Genomic DNA, 24,556 nt, shown 5'->3' with positions numbered 1-24,556 from the left:
AACAAAGAGAACAAGTTTATTCTTAACAAAGCGTAATTGTTGCAATATTGAGATGTTGAACTTGGCACATGCTTGTTGGTTACAATATGGCTTGGCTGTGATACATTCAGGCTTTAGATGTTACAATTCTTATAAACTCCTTCTTCAGTGAAGTGCTTTATTATTTCAGTGTTCCTAATTGTGAGCATTCACACTGTTTGTCCTATACTGGATCAAACCACTGAATCCCCAGTCTTCCACTACTGGCGATCCTAAAACCCCCTCTGTTAGATTCTTTTTACTTAAGCAATCTAACAAGGTTTCACCTTCAGCTCCTTTGCTGAAGAAATATTCACAAATACTAAGAACTAACTGAATCTATACTACTTCACACCACAGAGCACTACTGTCTCTGCTCCTCTTCTCAGGGTCTCATCCTCCTGACTGAAAATTAACTGTCACTTTCAAACCTTTTTCTCCTTAAGCTCCGCCCACCTCCTCTGCTGCCTTGTCTCCATGGCAACCTATCCCTCACAGCTAGGCCATGGCAACAAATGTAAAACACAAATACAGTTTAAACACAGTATAACAAACACTTTATAATAAACATTTCTCTACAAGGACCTTATTCTATGTAGCCCCCCCCCTCCCCCCATTTTCTCTCTGTTTTCTCATGCTGGCAAAGTGGAGTCCCCCGGAGACCATCCCATGATGCATGGCCATTTCGCGTGGCTGCTTGTGGGAATCCGTCTTGCCAGTGTGTGAAAATGGAGCGAAGACTCCATTTTCAGGAGTTGGTGTTACCCAACTCTTGACTGAAGAAAAAGGGGGAAGCAGGGGAAGTGAGAATAAGACCGAGAAAAGACGTGGGATGGTTGGTCACCCCCAAAAACGGAACTTGCCGGGCTAAGATGAGTCCATACTCTTCCAAATGCTTTCCCCCACTTCTCTCTTGCCCGTGGTATAATGTTTTAAGATATGAATGGTGATACGGAGTTGGGGAGAACGGTTATTAAAAGTTGTAATAAAATGTGTGCAGAAATGGAAGAAATTGTGTAGTTGGCTCACCAATCTACCTACTTAAACCATTGACAGACAATACTGAAAACATTTTGTTACTAAGATTAAACTCAGAAGAATAGCTCCACAGTGAAAGTTTCAGCAATTGCAAATATAATTTTGATAGAGTACTCTTGTGTTTGTGTGTTTATGTCTGTAGGAAAAGTATTTATGCACTTGGGCATAAATAAAAGAACTATTTGTACAAAACAGCCTTTTCCCATCTATATGCATATATCTTCTAGGCACAGACCACCATCTTCTACGTTTTTGTGTAAGTGTTCAGGAAATGAATGTGGACTGTATGTATGTACTGCCTTTCTTACGGGGAGTTTGGTTCTCTTATTCAGTGATCTGTCCACATGACCAAAGGGACTTCAGACAGGTAGGGAGGAAAGCAAGGGAAAGTGTTGGGAAGGGGGGGGGGCATCTTATCTGTTCTATGCAGAGAGGTTCTGTCTTTGTGGATGGCCGGCCATCCCACAACCTTTCCCTGTCTGCTTTCCCTTGCCCCCGCCCCACTTTCTGGAAGCAGGAGTCAGGTAACACCAACTCCCAAGAAGGGAATCTTTTCTCCTTTGTAGCACACTGACAAGATGGAATATCCCAGGTGGCCATCGGAAGTGGCCTTACATCATGGGATGGTCTTCGTGGGATTCCGTTTCACCAGCACGTAAAAATTGAGAGAACGTAAAGGAAATGTCTGGCTATAATCACCTTGTTGCAGCGGCTCAACTGGCTGCTAGTCTGTTACCAGGCACAATTCAAAGTGCCGGTTATGACATTTAAAGCCCTAGACAGTTTAGGTCCAGGCTATTTGACCAACCACATACCCTTGGGCAAACCTGCCTGAGCCCTGAGATCTTCAGGAGAGGCCTTTCTCTCAGTCCCACTCCATCTCAAGCTTGGTTGGTGGGAACGAGAGAGTGGGCCTTCTCAGTGGCTGCCCCTTGATTCTGGAACTCCCTGCTCAGGGAAGCCAAAATGGCCCCCTCCCTGCTGTCCTTCCAACAGCAGGTTTTGTTGCTGTTTATTCGTTCAGTCGCTTCCAATTCTTCCTGACCTCATGGACCAGCCCACACCAGGGCTCCCTGTTGGCTCTTGCCACCCCCAGCTCCTTCAAGGTCAAGCCAGTCACTTCAAGGATAACAGGATAACAATTTTAGAGGCAGGCTAAATACTTTGTATTCCAACAGGGCATTTAAAGATTAAGGTGTTTAAGATCTAGTTGGGGTGTTGTAGTTTTTAACTTTTAATATGTTTTGATGGATTTTAACTGAATTTTTTTACTGCTGTTTGTGTTTAATTCTGTTTTAATTTTTGAATATTTGTATATTTTAAATTCTGTGCTAATGCTTTTATGTCAAGCCACTTTGTGTCCCCTTTGGGGAGATAAAGCGGGGTAAAAATAATAATGATGATGATGTTCATGTAATCAGATTCAAGGATTCTCTTATATGTAGATGCATCACTAAGTATTATGAAAGTGATATGTCTTCGGTAGAAAAAATAAAGACAAATGAGTAGATAAGAAAAGAAAAAAAGATTTAGCTCACTGGCAATTCAAATGAAGTCAAACAAGTGATCAGATATTTTGTATGCATTCATTGCATAGAAATATTAAGGGGTCCTGCTGTCTCTCTGTCATGTGGAATTCTTTGCATGATTGATTCATAGAGGGGACTTTTGTGTCTGTCTTTTTTGAGATAACGAGATAATCGCATCTGTTAACATAATTATTTAGCACCAATGTTTTTTTCACATATTTAGTGGTGAACATTTTACATGTTCAGAAGTACTCAGTATACTAATTTCCTTTGTTGTATCAGTGATTTTGCATCACTATATGGAATCGCTGGAAATAAATACATATAAAGAATTCAGTGGTTTATGTCCTTTTTTGATGAGATTTTGTGATATGTAATCTGTAGGTAAGCACATCTAAAATTAGACATGTATTGTGCATAAAAATATAAAAGTGCTATGTTGTGATTAAAACATTTGTGCTTGTTTTTGCCCCTCGGAACAGGGTTCTGAAAAAAGTTGCTCTTCTAGTTAAATCGGTACAGATATGATTTTGATTTTCTGTCTTCAGCGTGACGGATGAAAGCTTGAACTTTCTGTATACTCAAAGTAGGTCTTGTGTCATCAACAATTGATATAAATGCATAAAACTTGTACTTTTCCTCTACTGACCCTGAATCTTCTTTTAGCCCCTCTAGTTTCCAGTGCCACTAGGAAAATTTTGTTAGTTGCTATTAAGGAGTTGTGTTATTGCCAGATCTGAATCTTTGTAGACGAAAAACTGTGCACACTTTGTCTTTAAGCATTTAGGACATGTCCCAGGCAGGCATTTTAGAGTATACCCCCCACCCAAAAAAAGTATTTCAAAAGAAAACTTCAGATGTATAGAATTTAACATTCAGATTTTAAAATATTTTTAGGACTGAAACTTATAATAATACAGTCTCTAATAAAATCTAGAAGATTATATGTCAGTCTCTATCTTTTTAGTCCAGTTCCTTATTCCAGTAAGAATAACTGTGTGGTTTTCAACATAATTTTTCTTCATTTCTAAAGCAATATTTTATTTAAATGGAAGCAATGAGTAATAGTCATGTTTAATTCTCTTCCAAAGTGTCTGCATAATTTCATAGAATCCCTGGAGAGCACAGCTGAAGGTCTTAATTAAACAAAAGTCTGTTTCTCACATCAGCAGTAAATATTGTAAATATATCTCATTCTCCCAGTAGTAAGGAAATGAAAGATAGAGTTTTCATGCTTTTATTGATTTTTGTTGTGCACTTTCCATTCCTTAAGGACGGGATGTAGAATGCCTTCAATTCCATGCATTACAGATGTGAATGTGGAACTTTACTTGATATTCCAAAAACATATCCAAGTTTTTTTAGGTCACTAGATTGAGAATGGCATATAGTATGCATCCTGTATGTTTCAAATGTTTCAAAAGAATCCCACACCTTGTGTGACTGTGGAGCAGAACAGACAACTCCACATCTGTATGCTTGTCCACTGTGCCCTGCCTCATGTACAGAGGAAGAATTGTTGGAGGCTACAGACAGTGCCATTGCTGTTGCCCGTTTTTGGTCAAGAAATATTTAGCCGTCAGCGCTCCTTCTATTTTTACCAGTTTTATAATAATTTATGCAATGCTTTTGATACGAAATCAATCAATAAATCCTATATGTTGTAGTTTAGGAATTGTGTCTTGGAAGCTAAAGACATCTAGGACCTTCCTACCCCAAGCACTGGAGTTATGTAGTAGAGCAATTGGGGAGTAATGTAGGGGAAAGGTGTTTCTTTAAACTCTTGACTTACAAAATAAATCCTGGGAGTGAAGGATGAGGATACAGGAAGCAGCTTGCTTTGTCTAGCATCTACTCTGACCTTGATGAATGTCATCTTCCATTTAACTTTAGCATAGCTCAGCATTATCTGTGATTGACAGTGTTCAAAACTACAGTAGACACACATTTCATTGATCTGTGCATAAGTCGCTTCAGAAATGTATTTGTGGCTTCCTAAATTGACAAGGAAATAAAAACCCGTGGCTGTGTTAAAAAGCTTTTACCACAGAAGAAACTGAAAATAACTTTGTTAAATTGAAAGATGTAAGGTTAGGTTTTAATATTAAAGCTTTGGGGAGCTTGAATGAAGTAATTAGGACCTTGGCAAGGAGGAGATAACAACAAAACCTTAGTTTGGGGAAATTCTTGTTGTCAGCCTAGAAATAACTGCTGATTTGTAAGGTGACATCTTCTATAGTATCAAGAGATGAATCAGTTGTCAAGGGATTTTGGCTCTCATTCGCTGAGGGAGGTAGATTTTTTTTCTTTGTATTTGTTTTTCATTTATGTAATAAATTATAATTTTGTTAAAATTTGTGCACCAGTTGTGGTCATACTTTGAGAAGCCAGACTTGGCCACAGTGGTCCATGCTCTTATTACATCCCAAACAGACTACTGTAACGCGCTCTATGTGAGGTTGCCTTTGAGTACTATTTGGAAGCTTCAAGTGGTCCAACAGGCAGCAGCCAGATTCCTCATTGGAGTGGCGTACAGGGAGCATACAACTCCCCTATTATGTCAGCTCCACTGGCTCCCAGTCTGCTACCAAGAACAATGGAAAGTTCTGGCTTTAGCCTATAAAGCTCTAAACGGTTCTCGTGCAGCTTACCTGTCTAAACATATCTCCCCTATGAACCTCCTTGGAAGTTAAGATCTTCTGGGGAGGCCCTGGTCTTGGTCCCACCTTCTTCGCAGGTGCAGTTGGTGGGGACAAGAGACAGGTCCTTCTCAGTGGTGGCCCCTTGGTTATGGAACTCCCTCCCCAGCCAATTTAGATCAGCTCCCTCCCTCCTGACTTTTAGAAAGAAATTAAAAACATGGCTGTGGGACCAAGTCTTCAGACAGTAAACTCGGTGCAATAAGTGATATGGAATAAGTGCAATTATGACCAAAATGGCTCCTGGACAATTAATAATTGTTTTTTAATGTTTTGATGTTTCAATTTTATGATTTTTAATGCACATGTTTATATTGTTATTCTATGTTTGTATATGTGGCATCTACTTGTAAGTTGCTCTGAGTCCCCCTTGGGGAGAAGGGCAGGGTTTACATAAAGTAAATAAAGAATAAATAAATAATAAATCCCAACAACAGCAGCAGAAATGTATATATATTTGGAAAAACATAATGTATTCTTTATATGTTTGCTATACATTGGGCACATATATTATGTGTGGGTGCACTCCAGGACCCTTCATGTAATATGATTCTCATATATAACCTGGAACTCTATTTTTCATACCTAAAATGAATTATATTTGGGGCTTCTGGTCAAAGCATACCATATAATCTTACTGGAGGATGTACCATATAATTTTACGGGAGATTCCTAGATAAGTATTCTGTCTAGGACTCCAGCTTTAAACAACAGAACCCTCTCCTACTGTTTTACTTTGGATCGCCTCAGTCACATACAGTTGCCTAGTAGAAGTTTTTCATAATAACACAGATAGGAGATGTACAACATTTCTTTTGACAATTTTTGTATTACCATACAGAATCTAATGCACTCTGTAATTGTGCACTCTGTGTAGAAGGCTTGCTGCAGCTGACGTTTCTGTTTTGTGCTGAATACAATTCTTTTTACACTCTTAAGAGTGGAAAAGGTGGGTCACCAGCCTTTGTGGTACAAAGCTTTAAAAATTCATCTTCACAGGATAGATAGTATGTTGTTAGAAAGCGGTTGTGCTCAGGAGAGTCTGACATTCTGCCCCAGTTTTGTTTGTCTATTGCTTGAGAAGCTTAAGACTTAGCCTTAAGGCTCACCAGTGACGTCTTCAGATGCAGAGTAAAAACACAGTACAGAAAACATGAAGGTTTCAGGGCACAGACCCATGTTGAAGAACTGGTAAAACAACTCTCATTCAGCCACCCTGAGAAATATGAGAAATGTACTTGAGAATAATCAATCAGACAATAGGTATAAGTATGTCCTCCTAAAGAGACTCCTGCTCTCAGGACACTAGCATTAGATCACACACAACCACAAGGTTAATGTGATGAAAAGACCCTCAAACCTTTCACACTACCCAAAGATTCCAGTTTAACTGCCACAACATTATTCTAAAACATCCAGGGATTTGATGAGCTAGAGACCCATCAAACTATAAAGCCCAAGGTTTTATTTATTTATTTATTATTGGTCGTGTCAGAGCAGCCAGTCCATTATATTACATTTCTAACAGAACAAAGCAAACAAACAGAAAAATACACAACTTGTGAGTTTGGTAGCTGGTTAAATGTCCTTTGACCAGTATCTGGCCACTTGGAGTGCTTCAGGTGTTGCTGCAAGAAGGTCCTCCATTGTGCATGTGGCAGGGCTCAGGTTGCATTGCAGCAGGTGGTCAGTGGTTTGCTCTTCTCCACACTCGCATGTCGAGGATTCTACTTTGTAGCCCCATTTCTGCAGGTTGGCTCTGCATCTCGTGGTGCCAGAGCGCAGTCTGTTCAGCGCCTTCCAAATCGCCCAGTCTTCTGTGTGCCCAGGAGGGAGTCTCTCATTTGGTATCAGCCATTGGTTGAGGTGCTGGGTTTGAGCCTGCCACTTTTGGACTCTTGCTTGCTGAGGTGTTCCAGCGAGTGTCTCTGTAGATCTTAGAAAACTATGTCTAGATTTAAGTCGTTGGCGTTCTGGCTGATACCCAAACAAGGGATGACCTGGAGATGTCTCTGCCTTGGTCCTTTCACTATTGGCTGCTACTTCCCGGCGGATGTCAGGTGGTGCAATACTGGCTAAGCAGTGCAATTTCTCCAGTGGTGTAGGGCGCAGACACCCCGTGATAATGCGGCATGTCTCATTAAGAGCCACATCCACTGTTTTAGTATGGTGAGATGTGTTCCACACTGGGCATGCATACTCAGCAGCAGAGGTTATATATAGCCCAAGGTTATATATAATGATCAAGACGCATCTTCCTTTATCTGCCTCCTTTTGAATACTGTTGTACAAGGTTCCACATGGTCCTTGTTCTTGTCCATCTTCTTGTTTCAGTTTGCATCTTAGTTGAAGTCACCTGAACTCTTTTCTTTACTGTAGTCACTTTTTGCCCCTTCCACACAACTATATACAATCCACTTTGAACTGGATTATAGGGTAGTGTGGACTCAGATAATCCAGTTCAAAGCAGATATTGTAGATTATCTGCCTTGATATTCTGAGCTATATGGCTCTGTGGAAGGGCCCTTAGATGACTGAAATCCTTTGCTTCTTTCCAGGGAAGCCGTTCAGATGAAATAACTTTACTACAAAAACCCAGCACTTGCTAGAGTAGTGTTGGTTTTCTCTAAGCACCTGGTTTGTGAAGCCTGATTCCCTTTCTTTGCTGAAGGAGACACATAAATAGCATGTTTTTTTCTGAAGGATTACTTCCTTCTTTAGCTACAGAAAGCTTCCCCATGTGCCAGCTGCATCTTCAAGCAGTTCTGAGAAGGTGGCAAGAAAGACATCTGGAATTCTGTTCTGTCTTCACAAAATCATTTCTTTAGAAATAGTAGGTTCTGTCACCTACATTTTCCATTTGTTTATGTGATTGCATTTAGACTTACTTTAAATTCCTTTAAAATATTTTGGGAAGTATTGTCGAAGGCTTTCATGGCTGGAATCACTGGATTGCTGTAAGTTTTTCGGGCTGTATGGCCATGTTCCAGAAGCATTCTCTCCTGATGTTTCACCTGCATCTAAGGCAGGCATCCTTAGAGGTTGTGAGATCTGTTGGAAATTAGGAAAATGGGGTTTATATATCTGTGGAACGTCCAGAGTGGGAGAAAGAACTCGTGTCTTTTGGAGGTAGGTGTGTGAATGTTTCAATTGGCCACCTTGATTAGCGTTTAATGGCCTAGCAGTTTTTAAGGTGTGGCTTCTTACTGCCTGGGAGAATCCTTTGTTGAGAGGCGATTAGCTGTCCTTAATTGTTTCTTGTCTGGAGTTCCCCTGTTTTTGAATGTTGTTCTTTATTTAGTGTTATGATTTAAGATTTTTTAAAATACTGGTAGCCAGATTTTGTTCATTTTCATGGTTTCTTTCTGTTGAAATTGTCCACATGCTTGTGGAATTCAGTGGCTTCTCTGTGTAGTCTGACATGGTGGTTGTGAGAGAGGTCCAGCATTTCTGTGTTCTCAAATAATATGTTGTGTCCAGGTTGGTTCATCAGGTGCTCTGCTGTGGCTGACTTCTTAGGTTGAATTGGTCTGCAGTGCCTTTCATGTTCCTTGATTTGTGTTTGGGTGCTGCATTTGATGGTCCCTATTTAGACTTGTCTACAGCTGCATGGAATTTTGGGAAGAAGTACAGCCCTAGTTAGTCAGTGGAAAAGGTGGTGTCTAAGTGCTTTTCTTGTTCTGCTTCTAAAATGAAGAGAATTTCTAACTGCAACACTGACTTGCAATACTCATACCGTCATGACACAAAACAAAATATGCTTTGCTGACAAAGAAACTAGAAGTCAGACCATGACACAAGGGTACTCGAAAGGATTGGAGACTAATACATTTAGCAGACCATATTATTTCAGTTTACCTTGTTGGTACTGTGAAGGGAATAGACTCCTCTGAAATCCTTTCATTTCCCATCTGGATTCCCTTCCTCTTGCTTCTCATTCTCCAAACCTTACAAAACCCATTATTTAGAAAGTGAGATTTTATTCAGTTGCAGAGACTTAAGACTATGGTCTTCACGGAAGCATATCATCTAGATTTTGTGACCTATGAATCCACAATTTCTTAACAAAAAGATGGGATTGGCCACTTCTCTATGACTGGTATGAGTATATCCGTTTATACCAGCATCCTACTCTTTTGGAAAGACGTTGTTGGGGTGTTGTGAGGCTTCTGAGTGGTTCACTTTTAAAAGCGATAGAGCTGTCTGACATTATTGTCAGCTGCTCATAAATTTCATTTTCTATAATCACTAAATAGGAATACTGAACACAGCTGTTATAACCCACCCCCACCCCCCATTTTAAGGGACTTTGAAAATAAATAGTTCAGTGTTACTTTGCGACTTGATGTCTTGGTTTCCATATACAGGCAGTCCCCGAGTTACACACAGAATAGGTTCTGTAGGTTTATTCTTAAATTTAATTTGTAAGTCAGAACAGGTACATTTTTAAAGTGTAACTGCAGCCAAAAATACATTATTTAAAGCTTTGGATAGCACAGGGAAGGATTAACACCCCTGCAGTGTTTGTTTTGCTGTCTGTGACCCTGTTGAAAAGATGTCACCTCACTTTCTGTCTCAGTGATAGTTGTATTTTAAGGGGGAAAAGGTTTGTTGTAGAAACATGGATTGATGATCAAGTGTCAGTTGAGACACCTTTTCCCTATGTTGAGTGAGTTTCCTTTCTGATGGTTAGATTTCCCACTTCCTGTTTTCTCACCCCTGTTTTTAACTATGAGTTGTTTGTAAATCAGATGTTTGTTACTCCCCTGAGTATGGGGGCATTTGCCCAAGACCTTTGGAAGGCATCAAGTTAGAGATTGCTGTTTTTTTCATTCTTACTTCTTTTTGCTAATGTATCTTGCTCTGTATACAGAATTCTGTAGGTACATGAGCCTTCAAGTTGCCTGTCAAGTTATGGTGATCCCTCACCTCTCTAAAGAATACTAAGAGATGTCCTTTTTTTGAAATATATAGCCTATAGCACCTGGTATTCTTTGGTGGTTCCTCATCTTACTCTGCTTAGCTTCCAAGATCAGACGGTGCCTTTGTGATATTTAATAATAATAATGATAATAATGATAATGATAATAATAATAATAATAATAATAATAACACTTTATTTGTACCCCGCTACCATCTCCCCAAGGGACTCGGTGCGGCTTACATGAGGCCGAGCCCACAACACAGTAATAACAAGCCATTTATACCACCTAATACATGTATGAGTAGTTTTATATGCATATGTGGATGAAGATATTTGGAAAGAGGGTGGATGAGTGGATCAAAGGTTTTTTATAAAGCTCATTTGCTTCAGATAACAAGAATATGTTCTGAAAGTTGCAGCAGCCTCTTTGAATAGAAGTACAGTGGAACCTCAACTTAAGAGCATCCCAACATAAGAGCATTTTGTGTTAAGAGCCATCTCTCAGCCTGGGTTTTTCTTTGACATACAAGCAGTTTTTTAGTTAAGAGCTAGCACGAGAGGGAGTGCTAGCGCAAGAATACAGGGCTTTCAGGCTGCAAGGAAGTGTTCTCTGTGCCTTGTGCTCTTATCCTCTTTGGGAGATTGCTGTCTGTTTTGCTCTTGTCCACCTTGCGGAACTTTGGGCCAGCTGATTTTGTGCTTTTTTAAGGAGAAACTAATTGATCTATATTGAAATGCAAACTGAACATGTAACTTAGTTACAAAAACTGTAAATAGTCATCTCTAATGATTTATAGAATGTCAAGGTTTGTACTGTAATGCAATGTTATCTGTATGATTTTCAGAAATAAAATGATTTAAAAATAGCATTTCAATGAGAAAATTTGTTTTGAGTTAAGAGCTCGGTCATGGAACAAATTAAACTCTTAATCCAAGGTATCACTGTATGTCATAGGGCTGGACAACCACGGAAAAATTTGTTTCTAAACTCGATTCGTTTTTAGGGGGTTTTTGTGTTTTGATTTTTAAAAGAATTCCGAAAATTTTCTTTAAAAATGTTCAAAATTTACAAAATTTCAGAAATTACGAAACAATTACGAATCAATTCGTTAATGGCGGACGTGACTGCGCAATACGCTAAAAAAACCTCCAAATGGGACAGGGGGAACTTCTGAAGCTTCCCTCTCCCTCTGTTGTTGACTGTTGGCGTGATAATTTATTTTTTTATCACTAAGAAAACAAACAACAACTATAAAACTTGCACCAGACATACGGAAGTAATAACGAAACAATTTCAAAACGATTTCGAAACGATTTCGAAACGATTTCGAAACGATTTCGAAACAATTATGAAATGAATTGAAAATTTCGTTTAGATTTTTTGCTGCTCCTGAATGGTTCAATATCGGTTCGTAAGCTAATTTAAATACGAATCAATAACGAATTACGAAATTAACGAATGAAACCACCCAGCCCTAGTATGTCATGCATTTTAATTCTCTGCTTGTATACAGTGTCAGTTTGTTTTAAGATTTATAGTTTTGTCACCAGTATTCCGCCCTGTAAAGATTTATAACTTATCTTCAAATGATGGATATCTTGCAAACCTAACTCTTACTTCCTTACCTTTTTCTCAAGTTGTTTAAATAAAATAAGCCTTTGGAAGGTATTTGCTAGTGCCTCAATTTGCTACCTAAGGAGAATAAATCACTGCAGTGCAAATTGCCTGAACTGTGCCAATTTAAAAACCAATCAGCAGTGAAGGTGACATTTCTGTATTAAGGTAGGATGTAAAATGGCCCTTGAAAAAGAAAAAAGTCATTTTGAGTAGCTAATAGCAATAAATTTAATTATCCTTTTGTAAACCATACATCTTTGGGTTTTAACAATCAGAAAGGAGAACAGTGGCAAAACTTATATAAAACACACACTACACTACTAGTAGAAATCTTGAAGTTTTTATGATGGCTTTTCATCATGAAGTATAACAGAGAGATATATGGAGTGGGGAAAAGCAGGTCCTCACCCTCTGTGAGAAGCCAGCAATATGAACAGTGGGAATTGCCCCAATCTCTGCCAGCCATGTGGCTCAATAACAGGGCCAGCATAGGCTGAAATGCCTTGTGCTCCACTTGCCTTTTGGGAATGAAATTTTACATTCAAATTATGAACATTAATTTCAATGGCATAATTATGGAATAGGGGAGATTGAATAGAATAATGCTCTCTTAGCTTAAGTTTAAATAATACTGAATTTTACTTTGTTTTTAACTATGTAAGAGCTAGTTCATAAAAAATTTTATGTAGTATTTTAAGGGCACATTTCAACATTTATTTATGTAGGATTTTAATGGTTAATGTAGTATTTTAATTGTGTATTTCGTATTGCATTTAATAATCTGGTTTTTATGTATTTGTCCTGTATGTGAAAGACCTATAGTCTAAGCATTAAACTACTAGAGAGGGAATAGAATAATGCTCTCTTACATACTGTAATGCTGGTTTGGGGGTACGCACATCATGGTGGTTGAAACATTAATCGTATTGCACCAGTCTGCCTACTTGCACCCAGAAATAAGACTATTATTGCAGGTTCATTGGTTGTCGGTTTGATGGCTGCTCTTATATTTTGTTATAATGCTGTTGTTTTATTCTGTTCTATGCTGTTGTTTACGTATTTAAGTATATTATATTTTAACCATGTTCGATTGAGTTTGTCCCATGTAAGCCACCCTGAGTCCCTCTGGGGAGATGGAGGTGAGGTATAAAAATAAAATTTATTTATTTATTATTTATTTGCGATATTTATATACCACCCTTCTCAACCCCGAAGGGGACTCAGAGCAGTTCACAGTGTTGGCAAAAATTAAATGCCATAGATAAAAACAGTTGTTGTTATTCATTCGTTCAGTCGTTTCCTACTCTTCGTGATCTCATGGACCAGCCCACACCATAGCTCCCTGTCTGCCGTCACCTCCCCCAGCTCCTTCAGAGTCAGTATAAAAACAGTATAAAACATTTAAAATTGACAAAAGTTCTTATTTTCGTTGTTGTTGTTGTTGTTGTTGTTGTTGTTGTTGTTGTTATTAGCTAGGAGAACTGAAGCAATAGGACTGAAAATGAAAGGATATATCTCTGTCATCACAATTGTAATTACTCCAAGGGACCCTGAATCATGGGGGATGTGAGAAGAACAAAAAAAAAAGTATTTGCCCCGTCTTTCTCTTATCTAGCATGCTCAACCCACAGCCACAATACCTCTCTTTGTCAAAGATTCTCTCAATAGAGGCACCCCACTCCTCTCCTCTACTCTGAAATTTATCCAAACACACATATAAGATTAAAGCACATTCCGATAAGGTACCATAAGATGCATATTAATTAAATAGAAATTTATACTATCATCAGGAGAGAAATTATAATTATTCGCTGTTTATTTGTGTGTGGCATATTCAAGCAAATATTATATATTACAGTTTAGACAGCTATGGCATATTAAAATTAAGATGTGAAGTGAAGATTAGCATAGACCATAATGATCCAAAACATGACATTATGAAATCAGTTGCAATATTGATTTATCATGGTGAAAAAAGCATAGCATGCTATCAGAGAACTCAGTTTAATTAGGCATACCATTAAAACAGCATACTTGAGAGTAAACGTCATTGTACTCTGTGGGAATTACCTCTGAGTAAACATGCATGGGTTTGCACTATAAATCTCTCTAATCCAATCTCAGAAAGGCAAATGTCAGCAGGATTTCCCAAAACCACAGGGATCTTCTAGAAGCTGTCTAACATCTTCAGACAAAAACCTAATTTCATAATCCTGATAGGAAAGTATTACTACTGATTCAAAACACGAAGAAGGCCTGTGTGCGGTTACTTGTCTAGCATTAAAAACACATAAAGGAAGAAACAATGTGTTCTGAATATTAAGAAGTTGAATTAACTAAATTTAAAAAGGGGGTTTGAAAATGCCACCTTTTATTGTTCTTTATAGTCTACTGTGATTGAGGTGTGTCTCACTTTTAAAAAAATCTTCTGATCATTTGCTTTAGTTTCTCATATTGCTACTCCATGCATTTTTCTGGATTATTATTATTAGGTAATGTATTTTCAGTTAATCAGGAAAATGTACCCAACACTTAAGAAATTGATACAAAAGCTAATTGTTATGGATAAGTGACGGTGGGCTAGAGGCCTAAATTTCTTGAAACACCAGATCACTTCCCATCTTGACAGCTAAGTAAGTAAAGTTTTGAATAATATTTTGTTAGGAGACTATCAAGAAATACCATGTACTATATACCATATTCCTTTAAAAGTCAGTAGTAAACCATTGTTTCTTGCCTAACAAAATCACAGTGTTGCCATAGGTTGACCAGTGACTTCAAGGTATGTATGTGCATGCATGCACACACAGAGGGGCAAGCTTGTTTGCTGCTGCCCTGGAGACTAGGACGTGGAACAATGGCTTCAAACTACAGGAAAAGAGATTCCACCTGAACGTTAAGAATAACTTCCTAACTGTGAAAGTTGTTCAGCAGTGGAACTCTCTGCCCTGGAGTGTGGTGGAGGCTCCTTCTTTGGAGGCTTTTAAACAGAGGCTGGATGGCGATCTGTCAGAAGAGTTTTGAATTTGCAATATTTATCTATTTATCTAACTCGCCTTTCTCAAGCCCAAAGGTGACTCAAGGCGGCAGCAATTTGATGCCATAAAAATCCACAATATACAGTCAAAACATTTAAAACAGCATTATAAAATCAATATAAAATCAATACAAGACAAAAACCATTAGAAGCATAATAATACCTTGGCAGAATGGGGTCGGACTGGATGGCCCATGAGGTCTCTTCCAACTCTATGATTCCAAGACAGGCTGCTTTTCTTGGCTTATACATGAGCCACGTTTTTTTTCTAGAAACTCTATGGGCAGAAAACACTGTTGCCTATTGTAAATAACACACATGCCAAACTAAAATGTGTCATCCTTCTGTATTATTGGATATGAGACTGGGGAAGAAAATACACCACAACATTATATGTTTGTCTAATTGTTGTTATGTGGCTTCATGTTATTTCCGACCTATGCCATCTCTAAGTGAACCTGTCATTGAATCTCTTCCTAGATTTGTTCGGAAGAGGTTTACTATTGCCTCCCCTCGTTTCTAAGAGAGTGTGACTTGCTGAAGATCATCTACTGCAATGGTTCTCAACCTGTGGGTCCCCAGGTGTTTTGGCCTACAACTCCTAGAAACTCCAGCCAGTTTACCAGCTGTTAGGATTTCTGGGAGTTGAAGGCTAAAACATCTGGGGACCCATAGGTTGAGAACCATTGATCTACTGGAATGGGGATTACATGTTAGTAACTCCAACTATCCTGTTATGAATTGTTCATAACAATAGTTAGGGACCCATTGAGGCCTTTAGCAAACTAGCAATGATTGGCCATAATAACCCAAGCCCACTAGCTTGACATTGGTGGGTTACATTCTAAAAATGGCAAATTGCTATTTTGGAATTTTGCCCTGGTTAATGGATTTGTCACTGAATTTATCTTCATTTCTTTATCTAGTAGGAATTAGATAGGATCTCATCACATTAGATAAATCCCCCGTCCAACAACACTTCCCTGACACAGCCGGCACAGAGTCTGCCAAATCTCATCCCATGATGCACATCTACTTCAAGCAGAACTCAGTACTACCTGTATTAAGGAATCGTAGTAGGAGGGGGAAAACCGAACATGGGAGACTACAAGTGTTCAAGTAGACAATCATGAGGACAAAGCAGGATCATGCCAGAAAGCTATGCTTTCTGGCATGTGATGAGCAAGCAGGTGGTGCAGGCCATGCAAGACGTTGGGTGACAGATTTGCCCCATTGCCCTATGGGTTCCCCCGCTGCCCTCCACATCAAAGACCTCAATGTTATGAGGTCCATATAAACATCTACCTTTTTGGGTTGGCTTATGTATGAGGCCCCTACCTCTTTATTTTATTTATCTATTTTGAAGACACGTTGCCCATCATTTAAGGAGTATGTCATTTTAGGACAGTTTGTAGATATTCAAAACTATGACCAACCATAAACCAATAGAAACCCTTAATGAACACATTCGAGGACCTAGAGATTATTTTCACCGTGCACTGTATGAGACTGATATTGATTGCAGTTTTATATCTGCAGCTATTGTTGCATTTTACTGATCTTAACCGGGGGGGGGGGGGGGGGTATGATGGTTGTTTTTGCTTTGTCTTACTGTCTTTGCACTTTTCGTATTTTGCATGTTTGCACCTTTGTGTGCTATGTGAGCCACCCTGACTCCCTCAGGGAGATGGTGGCAGGCTATAAACTAAGTTTATAATTATTTATCATTATTATTATTAAGACAAATATGAAGAGCAGAAAGAAAACAAAACCAGGAAAGTAAAAGTAATACTCTACTGATGTTCTGACAGCATTCTTCCAAATGGGCAATGAGGAAATCTTTTCACAGCTGTTGATGCTCAGGGCATCTCAGGTTGTTCCCTTTGGCTGTTACTTAAGATTATTCTTGTCGATCCTTATCCTAGTAGCAAAAGCAGCGTGGGTGTTGTGAATTAAAAAGTCCATCTTGATTTTGCTGCTGTTGTTGTGAATCATAGTGCCCTCTTCATATAGTCCTCCTACAGAGAGGCATACTTTTCCTTCAGTGAGAGCAGTTACCTCTTTTCTTGTATCCACCACACGAACAGCCTTTAACTCTTGTTCTAATTCCAAAGATTTCCATAGCATTACCAATTTAGCTCTATTTATACCCACACAGCTGTGAGAGACGATTCGATTCGGCAGCACCTGCAGCTCCAGGTGCTCAACTTTCCATCACGACCCACAGTTCTTTTCCATCTATAACTTTTAAAAGTGTGTGTTTCTTTAAGACCCCCCAGGATGCTTTACAACCTTGGCCTTTTGACTATACTTGGATGATAAGTGGTTTTACTGGCTGTAAGCAAAGATTGAAATCCTCCCTGTCTGCTTACACTGAAAACATCCTGCTGTGCTATACTTGACTAATACAGTTATACAGTTTATGTGGAGTACTGAGTGAGTCAGTCTCCAAGTGCTTGGTTGGGAGGCTAAAGGAATTGATTATTTAGACTCGGAGTGGGTGTCCCACTTTCCCTGGCTCTACTTAGGATTCATTTCACTTAGTAATTATGAACCGAACCCAGCACTTTATTTGCTAAGCTATGATATTGCTTTTAATTGTTTTTATAATGTTTTCGGATTTTATGTTTATTGATTTTTGATATTGCTTGTTTTTTTATGCTTATTTTAACTTGTTTTGTTGGGCAAGTCCCTTTGTAAGCTGACCCAGGTTCCTTCAGGGAGATGGAGGAGGGTTATAAAAAGAAAGTTATATAAGATCGTCTGGGGAGGCCCTGCTCTCGGTCCCGCCTGCGTCACAGGCGCGCTTGGCGGGGACGAGAGACAGGGCCTTCTCAGTGGTGGCCCCTTGGCTATGGAATGCCTTACCGGCAGACATCAGACAGGCACCTTCGTTGCTGGCGTTTCGGAGAAAGGTTAAGACCTGGCTTTATGAACAAGCATTTGGTTAAGCAGTGCAACCAATCAAAGGAAGACGGTAAATGGAACATAGGAATGGCACAAGGATTATGAGAACGGATCTGATTTCACTGAGACGTTATGTTTTGTTTTGTTGACTTGCCTTGTTTTGATTTGTTAATTGTTGTGGATTGATGTGGTTGATCCTGTTTGTGGCATTTGTTGCGTTTTAATTGCACTGACATTGTTTGATAATTTGTACCATGTAAACCGCATTGAGTCGCCTGTTTGGGCTGAAAAATGCGGTATAGAAATAAAGCAAATAAATAAATAATAAATATTATTATTATTATTATTATTATTATTATTATGTACCATTTTTTAGGTTTTGTGATTTTGAATGTGTTGGTACTTTGACTCCTGCACAACAAGGAGTAGTAGTCTCCATATATTGTGTAGTCTCCAATATATAGATCACAGATATCTATTACTAAGATACACAAAGTATTATGTTATTGTTGAAACTTCAAATATGATGTTTATAACTTATAAACACAATATAGAATCATGATGTCCTGCAAATTTCCGGATCTCTTGTGGGCTATGACGAGTTTGTTTGACAACCGGGAATGTCCTGTACTAAATGCCAGTGTTTAGATATGATTTTTTGTATGGTGGAGGTATGTGATGTTAGTTAGAGGCCAAACAATTCGGTTTTTCTGGGGGGGGGGGGTTGTCCCTTTAATAACTCACTCCTGATTATTGGTTGTGTCTTTCTAATTGCTGTATCTACTATATTTTCATCACCAACACTGAAACAAGGAACTAAACTCAGGATACCTTGTGGTAACCTGGTCACCATGTAGAACTCTTCTCTGACACAACCTTGGATGCCACAAATAGTCCTTCAAAACATCTACAAGTGACTCTTTAAATCATCAGACAGATTTGACTATTATGTTTACCTAAATAAATATTGAGATTAACTTCACAATTCAGCAGCAGATCAGTTGCACAACTTCAGCGCTTTCCAGTAGCTTCTTCTGCACAGTATTTTCAGTCAACTGCTCCCACAGCCTGCAGTCACTCTGGAACCTTTTACAGACACTTGAGCACATGCCCGGCCATTGTCAGTTTTACCATTGTCTTTCCCCCAGTCTAGATGATATTACAAACTTACCACAGCATACAATTATATCTTGTCTTAGCAGACAGGTTCTTTTAATTACATATAGCCTTCGACGAACAACATCACAGCAGAAGGAGAAATATACACTGTACATGACTTCCTTATATACAATTCTATACAATTACACATAGCAATCTCTGATTGGTTCCCAATTCATTAACTTAACCCAGACCCAGGATTACATCATTCACAATCACCTGGACTAGGCCAGAACACATTCCCCAAATGATTCCCTATATGCAGTTAATGCATGACTCAGCATTTCCAATAGAAGCCCATTAGCAGTGCATGACTCAGCTATATTACATTACAATACATTGTAAAACCTGACAGGACATTTATCCATGACATAGAGAAGTTTTTCCTCTATATTGTGTTTATAAGTAATAAACCTGTCATATGACATTATATTTGAACTTGCAACAACAATAACATAATATTGTCGAAGGCTTTCATGGCCGGAATCACTGGGTTGTTGTAGGTTTTTTCGGGCTATATGGCCATGGTCTAGAGGCATTATACTATAATAACATAATAGCATAATACTTTGTGTACCTTGTAGTCTCCCTCAACTCTACGTTTCTATGATTCTGTGAATTTATTTAGGAAGCATCCGGAGAGAAAATTATTGATTCAATACTCCTGGGGACAGTCTCAGTGTGTTCTCTAGGCAACTCAATGTATTTATGCAGACTTTGAACTGAATATAATTTATAGCCTTAGTTCTTAGAAGCTCTAGGTAAAAACACACTCCTTGTACATAAAAGAGACACAGGGTTCTGCCCATGGCTATATATATTAAACAGGCTGTAGTTCAGCAACTTCCATTGCTCCAAACTGTTAGTGATGGTGCCATTTCAATCTGTGGTGGATTTTTTTTTCTGAACTGCAAACTAAGGAAAATTTTTATGATTCCACTACTTCCTGATTATCTCCATTCTTTTCCATTGTACCGCTTCATGTACATGCAATTACAAAAACAAATCACTGATCGCTATAATAGAGCGACATTATGTTTTAGCCAACCTCCATTCTTCAGCATGAACCTATAAATTGCAGTTAGGGTGCACTGTGATAGTTAAAAATCTGTGCAGCTTCTAGTTCTCTCCCCCTCCCCAATTTTATTCTTGTTGTAAATTTCCTCTTTGATAAACCGAGTCTAATTATATCACATTGTGCTTAATTATTGCAGCTGCATCTTGCTGCTGCCATTAGATTACATTTCCTGCAAACATTTTGCTTAAAATGTAACAGATCGCAACTTTTCAGATATTTCATGTAGGTATGTGTGTGTTAAATTGCATTTATGCGCTTCATAGTCAGTAGAATTACTGCTTTGGACAATATCTAAATATGTTGTCGAACACTTTCATGGCCAGAATCACTAGGTTGGTGTGAATTTTTTTTGTTAAGTAATTTTTATTATTTATTATTATTTATTTTATTGTTAGTGCCTGGGGCAATCTTTTGTTGAGCGGCACTAACAAGCCACACCCAACAAGAGCCAGGCCATCAAATGCTAATCAAGGTGGTCATTTGAAACATTCACACCTAGCTCCAGCAGACAAGAGTCCTTTGTCCCACCCTGGTCATTCCACAGATATATAAACCCCTTTTCCTAGTTCCAACAGACCTCACTACCTTTGAGGATGCTTGCCATAGATGCAGGCGAAATGTCAGGAGAGAATGCCTCTAGAACATGGCCATATACCCCGAAAAAACCTATAACAACCCAGTGATTCTGGCCATGAAAGCCTTCGACAATAGTTTGGATTTTATTCAGCTGTGTGGAAGGGACCTTAGTGTATTACAGTAGTGTAGTGTACTTAGTGTATTACACTGTGCGTTCAGGGTCCTTCTAGACAGGTCCTATATCCCAGGACCCAGTTTGGACTCGGATAACCCAGTTCAAAACAGATATTGTGGGATTTTCTGCTTTGATAATCTGGGTTATATGGCGGTATGGAAGGGCCCTGAGTCCGCACTGTCAGATAATCTGGGATAAACAGAAACCTTGGATCCGATCCTGGAATATAGGGCCTGTCTGGAAGGGCTCTCAGATGCACATTTATAAGTTTAATTATTCTTGCATTATTTCACTTGCCTATATAAAACGTTTGATTTATCCCCATTCACTTTTCCCTATATTTCTTTCTTTGACACATTTTGTATAGTGTTGATACCATTCTCTATTTTCTATATATTTCTATGTATTTCACAAGTGTTTCAGTAAAAGCAGGAAATGCATTTAATGGATTTTGACTTCAGTCTGTTATATAGTACAAGCATAGCACCATCTGCTGTACAATGATATGTGAGCAACCTGTGTAAATAGAAATATATTTACTATGAATGAACCCATTTTACAATTATTGAAGGACTGTATTAATTTCTTCTTCCTGATTAATTCTCTCCCATGAAACATTTGTATGAGTACTGGGACATATATCTTTTTCAAGTACACAGTAAAATTCTAAATATAGTGTTTTTATCTGGCAGGCAACCATTATTCCTTATACTATCACTAGCCATTACATGATTTCAAATTTCTGCTGTCTCTTAGTATAGCGTGGGTGTTGGCTACTGTAGAACAAACACAGGAGGTCGATTTTGGTAAACTTGTTTATGTAAACTAAGTCTAAGTTTACATTAGCTTGTCTGTTCCTTTATTCAAATTTTGCAGTTGTATCTTGTGCCATCTGGAGGTGGAGAGCATTCACTTTGTTCAGCTGAAACATTAAGCCATGGTTTATCTAGTGACATCTGAATGGAGAGACATTTCTTGGCAGTACATAAATTATGTTTTTAATAATTTTGCACATGAAACAAAATGTCTATGTTAAAATTGTCAGAAAGCAAAGACATCACTATCTCAATCACCCATGTGGATGATTCTGGAAAATTACAGATTTTGGATTTCTGTATAAGGATAAGTTGTACTCAGCTTGTACAATGAAGTAATCATAGTCCTTGTATTAATGGTGTCCTTATGCTATAATCTACTATAACTGTTCTTTGGTGAACTTTTAAATCACCAACACATGAATCTCTGAACAAATTTCACACTAGGAAAAAACACTTAAAATCTAGTTTCTGCCTCCTGAAGAATTCTGGGTTTTGTAGTTTAGTGAGGCTGTTAAAGGCTCCTCCCTAAACTACAAACCCCAGAATTCTGCAGGAGAGAGAAACCAGATTTTAAGTGGATTTTTTCTCTAGTGTGATGAAGCGTAGTTGAATTTGCAGAGCAGAATTCAGGTGTTTACTGACTTCATAACAGTGTGCCTAAAAGAAGATCAACTAGGTTTATCGTTTATCCTGTAATTACTGAGATTATCAGTGATTACTGAATGAAAACAGTCTGGCTAGACTAACAAAAGTATGTTTTGGTGGATGGTGTTTGTATAAGGAAAGGCCAATGATGTAATCTGTTGATGAATTGCATTGCTTGTTCTTTCTTAACAATTCATGGCCTTCAAAAGTTGCTTCTTAATTTTGTTACTTTCAGATAGAAGTAACTAAGTGCTAAAATACTAGCACACTGATACAAAATTATCACTGGACCCAAGATTTTTTTTCCTACTATCCGCATATGATATTCACGTTTACACTCATTAAGTGTTCCTTATTGTGGTGTCAAGAAAAGCCTGTGATTACTGCCAAATTTGGGGCATTATGAAAAAGCTTTAACAGAGGAAGTGTGAGTGATTTGCATTTCCTTTATTCTTCCTTCCCATACAATATGCAATGCAAGAATTTGTATGCTTTTCTCTTATAACAAAATGCTGAACTCCCAATATATTTGAGGAGGACAGCAGTGAGAATCCTTGCATTATATACGTTTTTAAAACAAGAAAGGGGAGGCATGCCTTTTGTTGTAGCTTCTATATAATGTTTGCAAACTCTCCAAGTAATATGTATGTGGGTAGAAAATGTTCTGACATCTTTATTATCCAACCTCATATGGCTTGTGGAACCTTACGGCATAGAATAAAATTTGAATCAGTACTTCAGTGATTGTGTATGTGAAAAGTTTTTGATGCAGAAAAATAATAGTAAGCAAATAGCAGGCAATGTTGTAGAAATACCAAATGTCTACTTTTCTGTTTAACATTTCTTTTTGAGTACTTAAATGTTTTATATTTTTTATCTTTTGTGTTTGTTTGACAGGTACACGATGGAATATTCCAGTTCGATCATGCTGATTTCCATTAGTTTTCTACATATTGAAGCATTACTTGAGAATGGAACTACATCATTTAATGATACAACAACAAGTAAGGCAACACTATGTTTTTGGGGTCAGGCTTTTTGTTCCATGTCAGGAGTGACTTGAGAAACTTCAAGTCGATTCTGGTGTAAGAGAACTGGCTTTCTGCAAGGACGTTGCCCAAGGGACGTCTGGATGTTTTGATGTTTTGCCATCCTTGTGGGAGGCTTCTCTCATGTCCTGCATGGGGAGCTGGAGCTGACAGAGGTAGCTTATCCGCACTCTCCCCGGATTCAAACCTCCAACGTGTCAGACTTCAGTCCTGCCAGCATGAGGGTTTAACCCTCATCAGGCTGAGTATGAACTACTGTATTTTCAGTGGCTTCTTTGGACTTTGCATGGAAGTGGAAACTGACATCCTAGCAGTACTGTCACCTTTGGTGAATGGTCCCTAATACATGATCTCATGTGATACCCCTTCCCGGTCAGCTGCCTTCCTGTTATGAAACCATCAGGGGCTACTGATAGGAAAAGCCAGGGTCCCAGAACTTACCTCATAGCAACACCTGTGCAGGGCCATAGCAACACCTCTTTGGCCCTTCTTCCTTACAACTCCTGGGTTGGGCTCCTCTATGGCCTCACTAGTACTTCAACAGCCAGGCAGCCTGGCCATAGCAACACTTATTGAATGACTCCTTACGTCTTTATTGTATAAGATCAAGATCAGAGTAAAGTGCAAAGAACATAGCACACAAATCAGAAACAATTATAACTTGTAAACCACTCTGAGTCCCCTTCAGGGTGAGAAGGGTGGCATATAAATGTAGTAAATAAATAAATATATGTAATTAAGTCATGCTCAAGAATTTATGCCCCGCCAGTAGTGCAACTTTCCACGGCCAAGGCATCATAATCATGCAGGGACTGGGACTGTGTGTTGTCACCTGTCAACATGAAAGTAAATTGACACTATGCTGCATTGCATTAACACAGTGGTTCTCAACCAGTGGGTCCCCAGGTGTTTTTGGTCTACAACTTCCAGAAATCCCACCCAGTTTACCAGCTGTTAGGATTTTTGGGTGTTGAAGGCCAAAACATCTGGGGACCCACAGGTTGAGAACCACTGCATTAACACATTAGGATTGTCACTGGCATGCAGTTGTGTCAGTATGCTACACATCTCGGGAAAATAGCATGTTATTAGGGAGAGAGCTTTGTGAGTCATGATGGCAGGGCAAGCATCCCAACTTTGGGGGGGGGGGGGGGACCAATGCTTGGCCCAGACTTGTGTTGAGTCCAAGTCTGTACAACTCTAATCCATGGAATTGTGGCCTTTTCCATTTCGATAATTCTGCTCATCCATTTGTTGTGAAAAGAAAGCTCCCCTTCACTGCTGATC

General features: G+C 38.8%; 1 protein-coding gene across 3 annotated transcripts in view; it reads left to right on the top strand.

Annotated features, from left to right (window-relative positions):
* PTPRE (protein tyrosine phosphatase receptor type E) overlaps positions 1-24,556 on the top strand; it is a 173,794-nt gene that overhangs the window by 82,382 nt on the left and 66,856 nt on the right. For all 3 annotated transcript variants that reach the window (XM_060768627.2, XM_060768625.2, XM_060768628.2), the window contains one exon: positions 23,118-23,224. In XM_060768627.2, the coding sequence (XP_060624610.2) occupies positions 23,118-23,224 (107 nt within the window). The remainder of the gene's footprint in view (positions 1-23,117; positions 23,225-24,556) is intronic.

The sequence above is a fragment of the Anolis sagrei genome, chromosome 3, assembly GCF_037176765.1.
Source record: "Anolis sagrei isolate rAnoSag1 chromosome 3, rAnoSag1.mat, whole genome shotgun sequence".
Lineage (NCBI taxonomy): Eukaryota > Metazoa > Chordata > Lepidosauria > Squamata > Dactyloidae > Anolis > Anolis sagrei.
This window is presented reverse-complemented; position numbering and strand designations above follow the sequence as displayed.